We start from the raw sequence: 16836 nt of genomic DNA on the forward strand, positions 1-16836 counted from the left end.
GTGAAAGTCAGAAAAATACAAATATATAAAAATTAAGGTCAGAAAGATATTGGGCCCATCAGCACTCATTCTATCAATTAGACTGCATTTTTCACAATTGATATTAATGTTATCCCCTGGAGACAAGAAAGCATAAAATGATTATTATTCTGATATCAAAGCTATTCTGAATAGTCTCACCAACTATTCAGAAGTTTTCAATAAGGCTATTCTAGCTAATGATGATTTGCTAAGTCATTAATGATAAATTTGTGAGATTCCCTTACATGAGAGTGTGACCTTTTTTCATTGGTTGCCCCTATAATTGAGACTTTTGTGTTTTTTAGGAACTAATTTGCCCACCACCCCATGTATTTTGGACCCTGCTCCTTTTGTCTGTGAAGGCAGACTTCAAGTAGTCATTGAGAACCGTGCTCATATCCTCCACCTGCACACATAGACTACCTTTTTGGGACTCTAAGGGGAGATGTTGGTATAGTGGTAATGTCCCCAGACTAATGATCCAGAAACCTGGGTAATGCACTGGGGCATGGGTTCAAATCTCACCATAAAGGCTGATCAAATTTAAATTCAATTAATAAATCTGGAATTGAAAGCTAACCTCAGCAAATATAACCATAAACCTATCACTGATTGTTGTAAAAACCCACCTGGTTCACTAATGTCCTTTAGGGAAGGAAATCTGCTCCCCCTGCGGGCCAATCTTACTTGGTCTGTCTACATGTGACTCCAGACACTCAGCAATGTGCTTGATTCTTAATTGCCCTCTGAAATGATGTGGCAAGTCACTCAGCTCAAGGACAATTTGGGGTGGACAACAAAGGAGGTGAGTTTCATAGAGTCATAGAATCCCACAGTGCAGAAGAGGCCATTCAGCCCATTGAGTCCACACTGACCACAATCCCACCCAGGCCCAATCCCCACAACCCCATGCATTCACCAGTGGCGTAGCTAGAGGGGGAGCAGGGGAAGTGACTGCTCCCCCTGAGCACATTCTTTAAAAGTGGCGCCATTTCAACAGAGCGTTCCTCACGAGCCCCTCAGATCTCTTCCCGAGATCTGAAGTTCTCAATCGTGTGCTGCAATCAGGGGATGCGATACGGATGCGGGGACTTCAGGCAGGAGGAAGGCATGCAATTTCCCAAGAGGGCGTGCAATCACAAGGATAATTGCAGAGGCCGCGAAGGACATAAATATACAGCCACCGCGACAAACGTGCAGCCAAGAATAAGCATCCCTCGCTGACGGACATCACTAGCCAAGACTGGGTGAGTAAACAGATTTGGTGATTATCCTAACCTGTCCACATTGTACCACATTTTTCTGACCTTACCAATAACTAGCGCACTTGCGGAACGATCCTTTAGCCGGCTCAAACACATAAAGTCCTACCTTCTGTTTACAATGGGCGAGGATAGATTGTCTGGTCTCCCTTGAAAGACAGTTGGCTACTGAGGTAGATTATAATAAAGTAATAGATAACTTTGCTAGAATGAAGCCTAGACAAAAGAGGTTGCTGTAGCTGCATCATATCTTTTTCATTTTGCTTCGTTTTGTTTTCATTTTATGTTTAAAATGTAAAATAATTAAATAACACATGTTTTTATTATGTTTTGATTTTAAATACAAAATAAAAATGTATAATGAATTTAAAATTATTCAGTATGCTTCGTGGCACCTTTTTTTATGTGCTCGCTCCCTCTAATTTTAGAAACTGTCTATGCCCCTGGTATTCACCCCAGCCAATACTCCCTGACACTAGCATGGCCAATCCACCTAACCCGCACATCTCTGGACTGTCATTTACTATCATTCCAAGAATTGGAGCATTCCTGAATAGCTGATGAAAGCTGATTCCATCAACAATTTTAAATGGAGATGTACAGATACTCGAGGGTGAACAGCTTACAGAGGTACTCACAAAAACTGGGATGTGGGACTAAGCATGACAGCAATTTCAAAAAGACAGCATTGTCACAATGAGATAAATTGCCTCCTGTTTTATATGTTTCCATAATATTTCCTTTCACAATGTACAAGAGGATGAATGTCAGAAAAATAGAAATCTCTGAAGTTAGATATGTGAGAAAGATCATTAGGCCCATCAGCACTTATTCTATCAGTTGGACTGTATTCTTCACAATTGATATTAATGTTATCCCCTGGAGACAAGAAAGCACCAATGGATTATGACTCTGATATTGGAGTTACTCTGTATTCTTACCAATAAAAAGTTTTCAACAAGGTTATTTTAGCTAATGATGATTTGTTAAGTCCTAGAGCAATGCAGCATGGAAACAGCCCCTAATAAATTTGTACAGTATGCTGCACTTATAGAGTAATATTCAAAATTAAATAATCTCAACTCAAACCCGGCATTAATGATCATAGAATCATTAATTGTAGAGGGAGGTAATTTGGCCCATTGGGCCACTGCTAGCACTTTGGTAGCACTATCCAGTTGATACCATTCCCTGCTCTTTCCCCAAAGCCCTGTAAACTTGTTCCCTTTAAGTATTTTCCAAATTTCTCTTACATGTAACTATCAAACTTGCTTCCACCTCTCTTTCAATCATTGCATTCCAGACCAATACAGCTCACTGTGCAAACAAAATACTTCCTCATGTTGCCCCTGGCTCTTTTGCCAATCACTTTAAATCTGTGTCCTGTGGTTGTTGGCCCTTTTACTAACCAGAACGGTTTGCTCTGTCACTGTTTTGAGCAGAATATTATTATCGTTCTCTAAATGCTCCATTTGCCCCAATTCATATTCCTGAGCTAGATCTGATACTTTTTCACTGAGTTGAGAATGTGCTGATTAAGAAAGCTGTCTTGTACATATTTCAGGAATTCCTCTCTTTCTTAGCCCTCTACACTTATTATCAGAGTCTATCTTGGATTAATTGAAATTCTCCATCATTGTAGATCTATGCAAATCGGTTCCTCTCCTTCCCATTATCTAGTATCCTATAGTGTACACTCAATAACACAAACTCCTGTATTGTTCCTTCATTCTAATCAAATAGATGCTGTTCCCAGTTTCTCAACAACGTCATCTCTTTCCAGTGTTATAATCGCTTCTTTGGTCAAGACTGCCAATCCCACGCCCACCTTCCACTCCTCCTCCCAAACCTTCCCCATCCCTCACCACCATATGGACAGGGATATTAAGTTTCCAATCCTCCTCTTCTTTGAGTCGTGTCTTTGTTACTGCCATTATAACATGATGAGAAAAACAAAAGATTGGTGAGTAGAGGGACAGATGTGGATATAACTAGAACTTTTTGACTGAGTATGTGTGTAGCAGCTGCACCATGGTAAAATAAAAGAGGAGTTCAGGCCCCATGGATGACCTTAGGAACACAAGCTGTTGCCAATATAATTCCAAACACTGATCACACTATAGAGTCAGCTACATGTCTGATGGAATTCAGGCAAGTTGAGACTGAGATGTGCCACCTGGTCACAAAGATTTGCAGAAACAGTCATCATCCACAAAGCACCACCAATGGCTGTGCAGGATATTTGGCAGCAGAGGTTTTTCCAAATACCCAGAGGATACACATCAGGAAACATCTGCAGTGTTATTCCTGATTCCCTGAATGAAGTATTGAAGATTACCATGTAAGCTGTAACACACACCTCAGCACAAACCAGTAGCAAATTAACCATTGCCCTCAGGATAATGCGAGGATTTAATTTTGCCAAGTTGACAATAAACACTGGAATACAATAGTAACCGTAGAATAATGGAATGATATAACACGGGAGACCATCCAGGCCATTGTGCTTGTGCAAGCTATCTTAAGAAGCTAGCTAATTAGTTAAGTTCCACTGCTATTTCCTCATCGCCCTGCAAAATTCTCCTCCTCAAGTGTTGAAATTTGGAGCAGCTGCTAAGTTTGAAGGCTTCGAATGAATTAAAACATTTATCCACAGAGAACAAGAGGCAACATGAAGAAGCATTTTTTTATGCAATGATTAGTCATGAGTTGGAACGCACTGACTGAAAGGCTGTCGGAGCTAGCTTCAAGCATTATATTCAAAAAGGAATTGGATGTGCAGGTTAGGTGGATTGGCTATGCTAAGTTGCCCTTTAGTGTCCCAAGATATGTAGGTTCGATGGATTAGACACGGTAAATGTGTGGGGTTACAGAGATGGAAGGGGGGAAAGGACCTGGGTAAGATACTCAGAGAGCCAGTGCAGACTCAATGGGCCGAATGGCTTTTTCTGCAATGTAGGGATTCAATGATTCTATGAATACTTGAGTAGAAACATTTTGCAGAGTTATGGTGAAAGATTTAATTGGATTGCTCTGCCAAAAAGATAGCACAGGGATGATGAGGTGAATGGCCTTTTCAAAGTCAGCTGCATCACACAATGATACACTGGAAATAAGCACACAAGATGATGCTATCGTGAACAAGGACAGAAAATCATCAGAAAGGTTAATTGAATGCTGGTTTTAATATTTACCAGGTTGAAATAGAGGGGGATAGAAGTTATTCTATGGCTAATCAAGACCCTGGTTACACCACAGCTGGATTAACTTTTGAGCAGTTCTGGGTACCACACCTTAGGAAGATGTATTGTCCTGAGGGAGGAGGCACAGTGTATATTTATCTACGATAAAATGATAAAGAGATTCCAAGGATTAAATTATGAGGAGCAGTTATACAAACTAGGGCCATATTCCCTGGAATTTAGAAGATTAAGCAGTGATTTCATTGAGGTTTTCAAGATGAAAAGGGAAACAGAGTGGAACAATTTTCACTCATCAGGGAGTCTAGGGCTCGGTGACATTTACTAAAAGGCCAGAGCTTTCAGAAGTAAAATTAGGAAACACTCCCACACACAACAGATCTTTGGAATTCTCTTCCATAAATGGCAATTAGCAATTTTAAAGCAGAGATTGATAGAAAATCAGAGACCATCTTGAGTGTGGTGGTGGTGGTGATGAGGTAAAGGGGCTGGTTAGGATCAGAAAATATCTCAGTGGTGAGGAGAGGGCATCAGACAGTATCTCAAGGGTGGGGAGAGGGGTGGGAGAGGGGAAACCAGAGGGTATCTTGGGTGGGGGGGCAGGGAGATTAGCATATTGGCTGGGGCAGTGTTTCTAAAGGGCAATCAGAGAGTATCTAGGTGGGGAGTGGTGGATTGAGCGTGTGAAAGTGAGAAATTATCTCCCGGGAGTATCTCAGGTGGGACTCAGTATCTCGTGGCCGATCACAGTATCTCAGGGGTGATGGGAAAACATGTTGGGATCCCAGGATACTTACGAAGGGTAATACCAAAACATATCTTGGGGATCACAAAGTTTCTTAAGAGATTAGAGAGTATGTTGGAGGGGGTTATGGAAATATTTCGGGAAATGTCGGGGACTATCTCAGATCAGTGAGTTCACTACATCCATGTGGTTATATGTGTCTTTTGTAGAGCCAGAATGTTCCTGTGCCAGATGAATTGATATATTCTGGATTCAGTAAGTCACAATGGGTCTTTCCTAGTGATATGTCTCCTGGTATTGTCCATGTGTTTGGATATTTGTGCATTTTGGGGGTAAATTGGATTTTCTGGGGTGTGGTTTTTCTCCTCTCAGGTATTTGGCTTATTTCTGCTTGTACTCACATGTCTTCAGTCGTGTTAATACATATACAGTTTCTTCTTGAGTTCCCTTATAAGTTGCTCCAGTCAGCTTCTGAGGATTGCAGCACTGGAATCCCTTGTTTTTTGTGGTACATATCAGCAATGAGAGGGTGTGATAAAGAAGTTTACAGATGAAACAGAAATTGTTTATGTTGTTGATAATGTGGTTAGGTGGGCAGAAAATAGCAAATGGAATTCAATCCAGAGAAGTCTGAGTCAAAGTATTTGGGGAAAGCAAACAAGGCAAGGAAATACACAATAAATGGTAGGGTACAGAGTAGTACAAATAGAGGAACCTTGGTGTGTATGTCGACTGATGCCTGACTGTAGCAGGACAGTAGATCAGGTGGTTAAGAAGGCATACATACAAGTCACTTCCCTTTAGAAGTGAAGGCATGCAATTAGTGTAAGAATGTATTATTTTTCCTCGTTATAATGCTCATTGAAATTGAAAAGGGAAGGTTCTCACAAGCAACGAAGAGGAAAGTACAAAATTTGGAGACGATAGCAGAGGACACGTCCTTAGGCATATAACTGTTTTAGGATTTAAGAACAGGGAGGTAATACTAGAATTATATAAAACATGAGTTAAGTGGAAACTGGATGTCTGTACATTGTTCTGGAAACATTACAAGGAAGTCACGATCACAAGGGCAGGACAATGGCATAATGGGCTTGGACTGTTTTCTCTGACAACAGGACAGAATTAGTTTGGTTAGGGGTTAGGGTTACGGTTACGGCTAGGGTTAAAATTGTTAGAGGCCTAGATAGGAAGCATCTACTTCCCCCACAGTAGTTAGCACTGCTGCCTCACAGCCCCAAGTACCTGGTTCAATTCCAGCCTCAGACCACTGTGTAGAGCTTGCACATTCTCCCCTTGTCTGCGTGGGTTTCCTCCAGATGCTCTGGTTTCCTTCCACAGTCCAAAGATATGTGGGTTCAGTTGATTGGCCATGCTAAACTGACCCCAGTGTCGGTGGGGGGGCGGGGGGGGAGGTGGTAACAGGGCAAATATGGGTGGGACTATGGTAGGTACAGGCTCAATGCAGCGAATGGCCTCCTTCAGCATTATAGGGATTCTATGACAAGGGAGAGAGTACAGAGGCAATGGAGTGAATTTCCCTGTTCCACCATGGGAATTGTAGTTGGCAAGGAGCAGACCATGGAAAAAGGTCTGTTGACCTTGGACAGGATTTTCCCGTTTTGGGGTGAGCCCAGCAGGAAAATCCCACCTAATGTGTCCAGGGCTGGAGAATTTTAGCCATGAGGAACAATTGTGTGGGCTTGGACTGTTTTCTCCATAACTGAGGGCAGAATTAATTCAGGTGTATAAAATTATAAGGGGTCTAGATAGGAAGAATCTATTTCCCTCAGTAGAGAGGTCAGCCAACAGGGGAACAAGAAGATAAAGTTATTGCTAGGGGAGTAGAGCAGAATGTTCTTCATCTGGAAGGTTGTGGGGCTCTGGAACTCACTTGCCTTAAAGAAGCTCAACACCATTCAGGAAAAGCAGCAGTCTTGATTGGCAACCCATGCACAATCTCAACCATTCACTCTGTCCACCACCAATGGTAGGAAGACATACGGTGTCCTGGCGTTTATTGGTAGGGGGATTGAATTTAGGAGCCGCAGCGTCATGTTGCAACTGTACAAAACTCTGGTACGGCCGCACTTGGAGTATTGTGTGCAGTTCTGGTCCCCACAATATAGGAAGGATGTGGAGGCTTTGGAGGGGATGCAGAGGAGGTTTACCAGGATGTTGCCTGGTATGGAGGGGAGGTCCTATGAGGAGAGACTGAGGGATTTGAGGTTGTTTTTGTTAGAAAGAAGGCGGCTAAGAGGGGATCTTATTGAAACATATAAGATGATTAGAGATTTAGATAGGGTGGACAGTGATAGCCTTTTTCCTCGGATGGAGAAAGCTAGCACGAGGGGGCATAGCTTTAAATTAAGGGGTGGTAGTTATAGGATGGATGTCAGGGTAGGTTCTTTACCCAGAGGGTGGTGAGGGATTGGAATGCCCTGCCTGCTGCAGTTGTAAATGTGCCTAGTTTGGGGGCGTTTAAGAGATCCGTGGATAGGTTTATGGATGGAAAGGGTTTGGGTTAGGTTAGAGGGTCATTGCTTTTTAACTGGTCAGCGCAACATCGTGGGCCGAAGGGCCTGTTCTGCGCTGTAATGTTCTATGTTCTAATGCACACGACAGCAGTGTGTACCATCTATAAGATGCACTGCAGCAACTCACCAAGGCTCCTTCCACAGCACTTTCCAAACTGATGACCTCGAATACCTAGAAGGACAAGGGCAGCAGATGCATGGGAACACTACCCACTTGCATGTTCCCCGCCACACAACTTACATCCTGATTTGGGGACTGTATCACTATTTCTTCATTACCACTGGGTCAAAATCCTTGAATTCCCTCCCTATCAGTATTAAGGGTGTAACTACATCGCATGAACTGCAATGGTTCAAGAATGGGGTTCATCCCCACTTTCACAAGGGCTTTTAGGGATAGGTAATAAGTGCTGACTTACCCACATCCCATGAGAGAATATTAAAAGATAGGGTGGTAGAAGCAAAATTTGCAAAGCATTTTGAGATGCACTTAGTACCCGGGATTAGAGTGGTCAGCAGTTTGATAGACTGTACAGGCACAGTTGGAAAAAATGTCTGTGCAGTAAATGATTTTGTACCTTCCCCTAAACAAGCCAGATTTTTAAAAGCAAGATTAAATATATTTCACGTGTAAAAAGACAATCCTTTTTTTTGCTAATACTATAGCACACTCTACTGGTGCAGGCAGGAGGCAGCTGCTTACTGAATGGATTACTTTCTCTCCGTGTATAAGGACTGGGGCGGGGTGGGTGGCGGGGGCAGGGATTGGAATTGGAAGTGATTTGCCTCGTAAAACTGTCTCTCAATGCTCATTTCAAAATGTCATGTTATTTCTGTTTGGGATTTAATAGAAGCTGAACGGGCGCCCGGGGAGGGGGCGGGGGGAGGAACTCACTGGGCTGCAGACAAACAGGCTGCGATTATTCTTTTCAGGCAGGAAAGATGTGACAGATCAGATTGCCGCGCAGTATGCTTCATGGCACTCTCAATAATTAGTTAGAGGTAAATGGGCAGAGGGTAATTATTCCCTCTTAATGTTCCCAGTTTTCATCTCTGCTGTCTGCCACTTTTGTTGGGCTTTATGCTTTTTATTATTTCCGTTCAGTTTTACTTGTCATTAGCTGTCAGTTGGGGTTATAGTAATGGAGTCAATTTTAATTAACATTAGACTGGCATATATGTATATAAAAAAAAGGCATGTTTGCTTTGTGAGTTTAGGTTGTGTACTGACTTCAGTGTTGAGACTGGCAGTCCAAGCCATGGGGGGCATAGATCCTTATGTGGACATGGGTTTGTGGGGCAGCATGGTGCCACGGCAGTTAGCACTGCTGCCTCAAAGCACCAGGCACCCAGGTTTGATTGCCAGTTTGGGTCACTGTCTGTCCCGAGTTTGCACATTCTCCCTATGTCTGCGTGGGTTCTCTGGTTTCCGCCCACGGTTTGAAAGACATGCTGGTTGGGTGCATTGACCCGAAAAGGTGCCGTAGTGTGGCAACTAGGGGATTTTCACAGTAACTTCATTGCAGTGTTAATGTTAGCCTCACTTGTGACTAATAAATAAACTTTAATATGTCAGATTCTTGATTTGTTTATGATCAAGCTATGGGTTATATTTGAGGGTACATTCGGGGAAAGGGTTTTAGACTAGGTCTGGGTTCAGGGTAATCTGAATTGGGTGGGAAATGGGATCATAATCAGAATTGGGTTGGTGTTTGCATTAGTGGTGGTGATCTGGGTTAAAGGTTGTAGGTCTGGCATTGTCATGATTAGGGATGCGAGTGAGCTGCAGGGTACAGTCTGCAGCAGTAGTCATGTTTAAGGTCAGGGGTTAGTTGGACAAGGGTCAGGGTTGCAATTGGGGTTCGGTTTAGGCCTGGTTTGACAAGTGAGGAGAAACTGGGCTGACGGATGGTGCCTGTAATTGACTCTGGGGATGCTATATCTTATGGTGACAAACATGGATTGGGTGGATAAACCCAATTGACAAATGGAGTGTGTGAGAAACAGAGACCTTTTAGGATGCCAACACCTTTCAGGATATCCTTTGAAGTTCATGTCTTTCCATTTCTTCACGTGATGTGGGTGTCACTGGCTTAAGGATAATTGCCCATCCTTAAGGATAGTTAAGAGCCAACCACATTGCTGTGGCTGTGGATGCACATGTAGGCCAGACTAGGTAAGGCTGACAGATTTCCTTCCCTAAAAGAAATTCATGAAGCAGATGGGTTTCATGGTCATTATTGAATTCAAATTCCACCAGCTGCCATGGTGGGATTCAAACCCAGTCTTCAGCACATTAGCTTAGCTCTGGCTTACTGATACAATGACAATACCACAATGGTATAGCCTCCCCTCAGGAATAATGCAATAAGAAGTCAACAGCATATCAGTTGTTTTGAACAGGAATGTAAAATACAAGAGCAAATAGATTAGGATAAATTTGTATGCAAGAAATAGTAGGCCATTTGGCCCTTCAATCTGCTCTGCCATTCAACAAGAGCATGGCTGATTTTCAACCTCAAATCCACCCTCCTGCCTTAACCATACCCCTTAATTCTTTTAGGATCCCAAATAGTATATCAAAGCCTTACAGATAAGTTCAGGTTTAGGGAACCCTATTTTAAAAGGGCACAGTGAAAGAAGAGCAAGAATCATCAGAATGACACAAGATAAAAGTAATGGTAGCAATGAGAGATTAGATACTGGGGCTATTTCTACAGGAACAGAAGGAGCAATAATGAAAAGGTTTTCTAATTGATGTTTGTATTTTTATAGTATCAATAAGCAAAAATCTCTTGTGGTGATCCAATAACAAGAGGTCATCAATTTAAAATTGTTATGAAGGAAGTGATGGGAATCTCTTTATATGGCTTCCTATTGAGGCGACGTGTCAGAGATCATTATTAATTTCCTACAAGGTTCAAACATTTGAAACAGAGAGCAATACAGGGTAGTGGGATTAGTTTCAATAATCTGCTCTAGCAAAGATCTGACAGGGATTTAATGGCCTCCTTAGTGCTTAAACCTATACAGGTCTGCGAAAACATTGATAAATTCTGGGGAACTAATGCTACAGACAAGCATTGGATGCTTTGCCTGTGATTATTCTTTATATTCTTTGTCCTATGTCAAATGTGATAACAAATCACAAAAATGACCAACAATTACCAGAACTGAGCATACTAATTTTTTCCCCCACCTATGGGCCTTGGATAATGATCAAGATTAAGCTACCTGTTTCTGACTATCTGACACATTCAGGCCAACTGTTGTTTTTGGAGATAGGTTTGAAATGAGACACAATGCATCTGAGGGACAAAATGAGGGCTTGCTGGTTTGAATAGATTGCTTACAAAATGCTGTTGCATCTGAAACAATATATGACCAGTGAATGGCCTCACTTCAGTCTCTGAAGAAAGAGCACTTAACACGACAAATAAAACTAGTCAATTAGATGTGAAAGTTAATGTCAGAGGCAATTTCCCTGTGATTTGCTTTATTTTTTATTTATTTACATAAAGCAATAACAAAGTGGCAGTTTTAAAATAAAAAAAAACAAGATCTGTCCTGATGACAGATTCTCGTTTGCACTGTTATCTGTTGTGTCTGTGGCACTGTGGTAGGATCAGGGAGCCGGAAAGCTCTGCAGCTTTGCACGTTTTTCAGGGAGTGACAATCCACAGAGAATAAAACTCCACTACCAGGGATTTATTTCAAGTATTTTGCCATGCCATTCCCAGTCCTTTCTTGGAGGCACTGACTTGCTGGAGTACAGCTCCACAGACAAACAGTAGCATTCAAAGGATTTTGTCAACAAGTTGCTCCTGATGTGATCCTAAACGTACAAATGTCAGCACTCAACAAGCTGTCAATTACAGAGGGCATCACAGCCAAATCAGATCCTGTTCTCATTTGGCATTTACACAGGGGCCAATTGACAGCATTCAGGAGTGGGAACTCTGCCTGATTTTCTGCAGCCTGGGGTGCTAACAGCAATTGTAGAATCACTATTGCCTTCCAGCTGAGATCAGCACAGAGGAAACCAAAACTTGGACTAGGCTTTATTGTTAAACAGCACAGTCTTTACCTACTACATTAGACCAGACTCTTGGTTTTAAAAGGAAACTGTGTTTAAAGCAATTTAAGAACCACAGTAGCATTTAATAAATCAGAAAACACAATTACAATTGTTTACTTTGGTTCAAAACATCATAAATTAAAGATATGTTGGTTTTTGTCCATTCCATTCTTTTACCTTTTAACAATCACAATAAGATAAATGCAATCAGAAATCATATTTAAAACAGAATAGGCTGACTTGAGAGACGTTAAGCGGTCCTCAGTATCTCAAGTTAGCCTGGTAGTGTGACAATCATTGCCCAGATAGCTTACTGAAATATTTTGAATTGCAATAGCCAATAAAATACACAGATCAGGCTATTACGTAATCTCATCAGCAATAAGAGTGGTCCCTGGAAAACTGCTGTGCAAAAAGGTCACTCGTACATTCCAGGCTTGTTTAGAAGGCATTTCAGGTAATGAGACATTGTTCAGTCAAAACACGTTCGATTAAAGAAGAAACCCTCTTGTGATCAGTCAAACAGTATAAAGACTTAGCATAACTCAGATTCCCACCACCATCTGCTAACAGAAACTGAATGTTACAAGGGCTATGCTCAAATCCATAGTCACTTTGATCAAAGTCACAACGAGGCTTTCATTTGTTCCAATCTCTCACAGAGAGACGGATGTTCCTTTTCTCCTCATCACAAAACTCAAATCTACAACCGCCTGGGTGTGTGTAGCCGAGACCAGCTTACACTAGTACAACTGACCTTGCAGCAACAACTTTATCTGTTTAGGTGCATGTTCAAAGCTTGAAGTGATCTGAAAATCCAAATAAAAGACTATTTTTAATTACTCTACCTTTCAATGTCCTCACTTGGTCTGTAAGCACATTGGCATGTGGCACCCTGCAAGACCCAAACCCCCACTCACCATGTGTAGGATCTATTTATTATTGTTTAGAATGTAGGTCTGACAATTCAGACAGAGCAGGGCTCCAAATCAGCCAGCACCCTAGCAAAACTTCACATTTGGTGCGACTGAGAACAATTTTGAAATGTCCGTCATTCCCATAGGGCTGAGGGTTTTTTCTGCTGGGAAGAATTGAGAAACAAACAGCTCTGCTTAAATTCATGCAAAAGTAACAGTGAAAGTGCTAACAGGTTTCACAAAATTAATCAAGAAACTAAGCAATTAATATCTTTATTTACTCGTCAAAGATGTGATTGAGCAATGTAATCTTGTACATTTAAACACATTATGAGACATCGAATATATTTCCATGGCTGAAGAGTAAGGTGCATGTTGTGTGATGATGAATTAAGTGATGATTGTGGGTTTAGACATAGTATACAGTCTCTGTTGGCTGCCCATCTTTGTCAAGAATATATTCCCTTTGTTCATCGACGTCACATTCCAAGCTCTCGTTGTTTAAGAGCTTGATATCTGAAGCAGCAATCTCCAATTGGCTACCATTAATTGGACTAGGTGAATCACATTCGTCATAACTAATGTCAGGCACGTCATCGGACTGACTGTCTGTGCTATCTTCATCACTTTTTATGCTCTCTGGTTGAGCAAGTGTTACGTCGCATGTTTTGCTGGTGATGCAGTCTCTGTGGTCACTGTTGTACGAGTTGTCCTTCTCTTCACAGCAGAGTCCCTCCACTGACTGAGTGTGAATGTGAAGGGATTCATCAATGCTGCTACCACTGGTTAGACACAAGTGGCTAGGTTTGGTTTCAATGTCAACTTGCACTTCCAGATTATTGCACTCTCTGGAATAAAAATATTAAATGAAATACTTCATTTGACATCCTCCATTGCAAATTTAGGTTTTGTTTTAGATATTCTCTCGGTTATAAGGGTGTTTGGTCACTTCCACAAAAAGTCTGAGCATCTTAGTTACGAATATGCCATACTCTAACTGCAACAATCATACCCTTTTGTGATTGGAACCATGTTTGAGTATAATTTCTGTCCAATTAATCTGTATTTCAGGCAAGGCAAGGCCATTAAGCCCTTTTCTCATTCAAAGTTAAATTCAGAATTCAGCATGGCTACTGCAACCAACTAGCACATCTGACTGCGGGAGGAAACCAAAGCACCTGGAGGAAATCCACACAGACACGGGGAGAATGTGCAGACTCCACACAGACAGTGACCCAAGCTGGGAATCAAACCTGGATCCCTGGCGCTATGAGGCAGCAGCACTAACCACTGTGTCACTATGCCACCCAATCTGCATAATCAGACAAAATAATGCAAATGATACGCTTCCCCATCACAAACGGCCACTTTGCCTGACTTGAAGAAGATAACTCCTAACTGCTTTCCTGAATTCTTCTTCCGAGCCAGCCCAAGCCTCAGCCTTGCCAGTCTCTGTTGTAAAATGCGACTAACCGTGCCTCTGTTTTATCACCAAGTTTAAAGCCAGAAACAAAGACCAAATCAGATCAGTCTTGGTAAGAGTGTGAAACGGAGACTTTCCAATATTAGGTGTGAGACATTTGTTGGCTATTGAGATAAACTGCTCACCATTTGCAGCTTTAATGGAAGCATTAAAGTTGACTCTAACATTAATCAACTTTATCTCAGTGCCTTTTTGGCAAAGTAATACTATTTGCTTTAAAACACAATGTTTAAATATAGTTTTTTTTTCAATCTGTTGTTTAAAACATTTCTGAACAGGCCACTAGGATAATTGGTTCAAATCTGAGCAAAATGTGAGCACTGCAGTTTTCAACCCTCTGTGGAGTGCAGAAATGTTCCAGTTTTTAATCTCTGCTAATGTAACACTGCTCCTCTATAACTGAACAATTTCAATTTTGGAGGAAATTGTACATCAGGTGGATTTTGATACAGAATATGATGCTAGAAGATGTTACAATTTTTGAATCGTTTCAGCTTAGTGTACTGTATTCCATGCTAATGATGTGGGCTCTCTTACAGTTCAAAAGCAGATTGCATGACTGCTTTGAGGAACATGCCAGCCCAGTCCACAAGTGCAACCCCGAGCTTCAAGTCACTTGTCACTAATTCGCAGCCCCACTCCCACTCTGCCTCTTACACCACTCCAAATAAGTTCAACAGAATCTCATGGAATGACACCTAATCTTTAGATTTGATACTTAACAGCCTTTGAAATTGAGAGTTCCATAACTTCAGATGAAAACCACTATTCCCATTTCTTTGGGTTGTAGCTATCGGTAATAAGAACATAAGAACATAAGAAATAGGAGCAGGAGTAGGCCATCTAGCCCTTCGAGCCTGCCCCGCCATTTAATAAGATCATGGCTGATCTGTCGTGGCTCAGTTCCACTTTCCCGCCCTCTCCCCATAACCCTTAATCCCCTCTCTTATCAAAAACCCATCAACCCGCGTCTTAAAAATATTTAGCGAGGGAGCCTCCACCACTTCAACGGGCAGAGAATTCCAGAGATTCACCACCCTTTGAGTGAAGAAGTTCCTCCTCAACTCGGTTCTAAACCGCCCCCCCTTTATCCTGAGGCTGTGCCCCCTAGTCCTACTGTCTTTTTTGAGCGGGAAGAGTCTCTCCACCTCTATCCCATCCATCCCATTCATCATCTTATACGTCTCAATGAGATCTCCCCTCATTCTTCTAAACTCTAACGAGTACAAGCCTAGTTTATTCAGCCTCTCTTCATAGCTCAACCCCCTCAACTCCGGCATCAGCCTAGTAAACCTCCTCTGCACTCCCTCCAAGGCCAAAATATCTTTGCGCAGGTGCGGCGCCCAAAACTGCACACAGCACTCCAGCTGCGGCCTCACCAATGCCCTATACAGCTGCAGCAAGACCTCCCTACTTTTATATTCAATCCCCCTCGCTATGAAGGCCAGCATCCCATTTGCCTTCCTGACCACCTGCTGCACCTGCAGGCTGGGTTTTTGCGACTCATGCACAAGGACCCCGAGGTCCCTCTGCACCGTCGCCTGCTGCAGTTTTTCGCCCTGTAAGTAATAGTCCTTCCTACCATTATTCCCACCAAAGTGGACCACCTCACACTTGCCAACATTAAATTCCATTTGCCATTTCCTGGCCCATTCACCCAGCCTATCTAGATCCTTCTGCAGACTCTCCACACCCTCCGCACAATTTGCCGTTCCCCCAATCTTGGTGTCATCAGCAAATTTCGACACCCTACACTCGGTTCCCTCCTCCAGATCATCTATATAAATGGTAAAAAGCTGAGGCCCCAGCACCGACCCCTGGGGCACTCCACTAGTCACCATCCGCCAATCCGAATAGCACCCGTTGACCCCCACTCTCTGCCTCCTATTTGACAACCAATCCTCTATAATGATGCTGCTAATGCCATTTACACCTCCTCTAGGCTACCTTTCGTTTCTTTATTTGTACCATCACCTTTTCCCTTGCACCATCATCCCTACTCTCCACGACATCACGGGGGGGATGACATAGAAGCACAGTGGTTAGCACTGCTGCCTCACAGCACCAGGGACCCAGGTTCAATTCCTGGCTTGGGGGTCACTGTCTGTGCATTCTCTCTGTCTGCTCTGATTTCCTCCCACAGTCTAGAAGATGTGCTAGTTAGGATGCATTGGCCATGCTAAATTCTCTCTCAGTATACCTGAACAAGCATCAAAGTATGGCGACTAGGGAATTTTCACAATAACTTCATTGTAGTGGTAACATAAACTACTTATGGCACCAATAAATACATTTTAAGAAAAAACTCCTTATTCACTCCTTCCTTCCTCTGTGCTTGCTTGAAACACGTTACAACTCTATCTTTCTCCAGTTCTGGGAAAATTACTGAACTGTTTCTCTCTCTCCCCCCCAGATGCTACCTAGCTTGCTGAGTAACTCCAGCATTTGTTATTAGATGTTTCTATTTTCCTAGTGAGACGGTTGATGATTTATTAACAAACAACTTTATGAGAGTAAGATCTTGTGAGATGTGAGGACAAAAGGATGCAAAGTTAGGAACTCTATGCAATGGACTTTCTTTGGGCATAAACTT

The 16836-nt window shown here is 42.3% G+C and overlaps 1 protein-coding gene across 3 annotated transcripts in view; it reads right to left on the minus strand.

The window, feature by feature from the left end:
* Positions 1 to 11222: 11222 nt before the first annotated feature.
* Positions 11223 to 16836, minus strand: part of rnf19b (ring finger protein 19B) — a 161450-nt gene continuing 155836 nt past the window's right edge. For all 3 annotated transcript variants that reach the window (XM_080211662.1, XM_080211661.1, XM_080211660.1), the window contains one exon: positions 11223 to 13608. In XM_080211662.1, coding sequence (XP_080067788.1) covers positions 13170 to 13608 — 439 coding nt within the window. In that variant the 3' untranslated portion in view covers positions 11223 to 13169. The remainder of the gene's footprint in view (positions 13609 to 16836) is intronic.

Source organism: Carcharhinus amblyrhynchos, chromosome 24, assembly GCF_965287045.1.
Source record: "Carcharhinus amblyrhynchos chromosome 24, sCarAmb.v2.hapA, whole genome shotgun sequence".
Taxonomy (NCBI): Eukaryota; Metazoa; Chordata; class Chondrichthyes; order Carcharhiniformes; family Carcharhinidae; genus Carcharhinus; species Carcharhinus amblyrhynchos.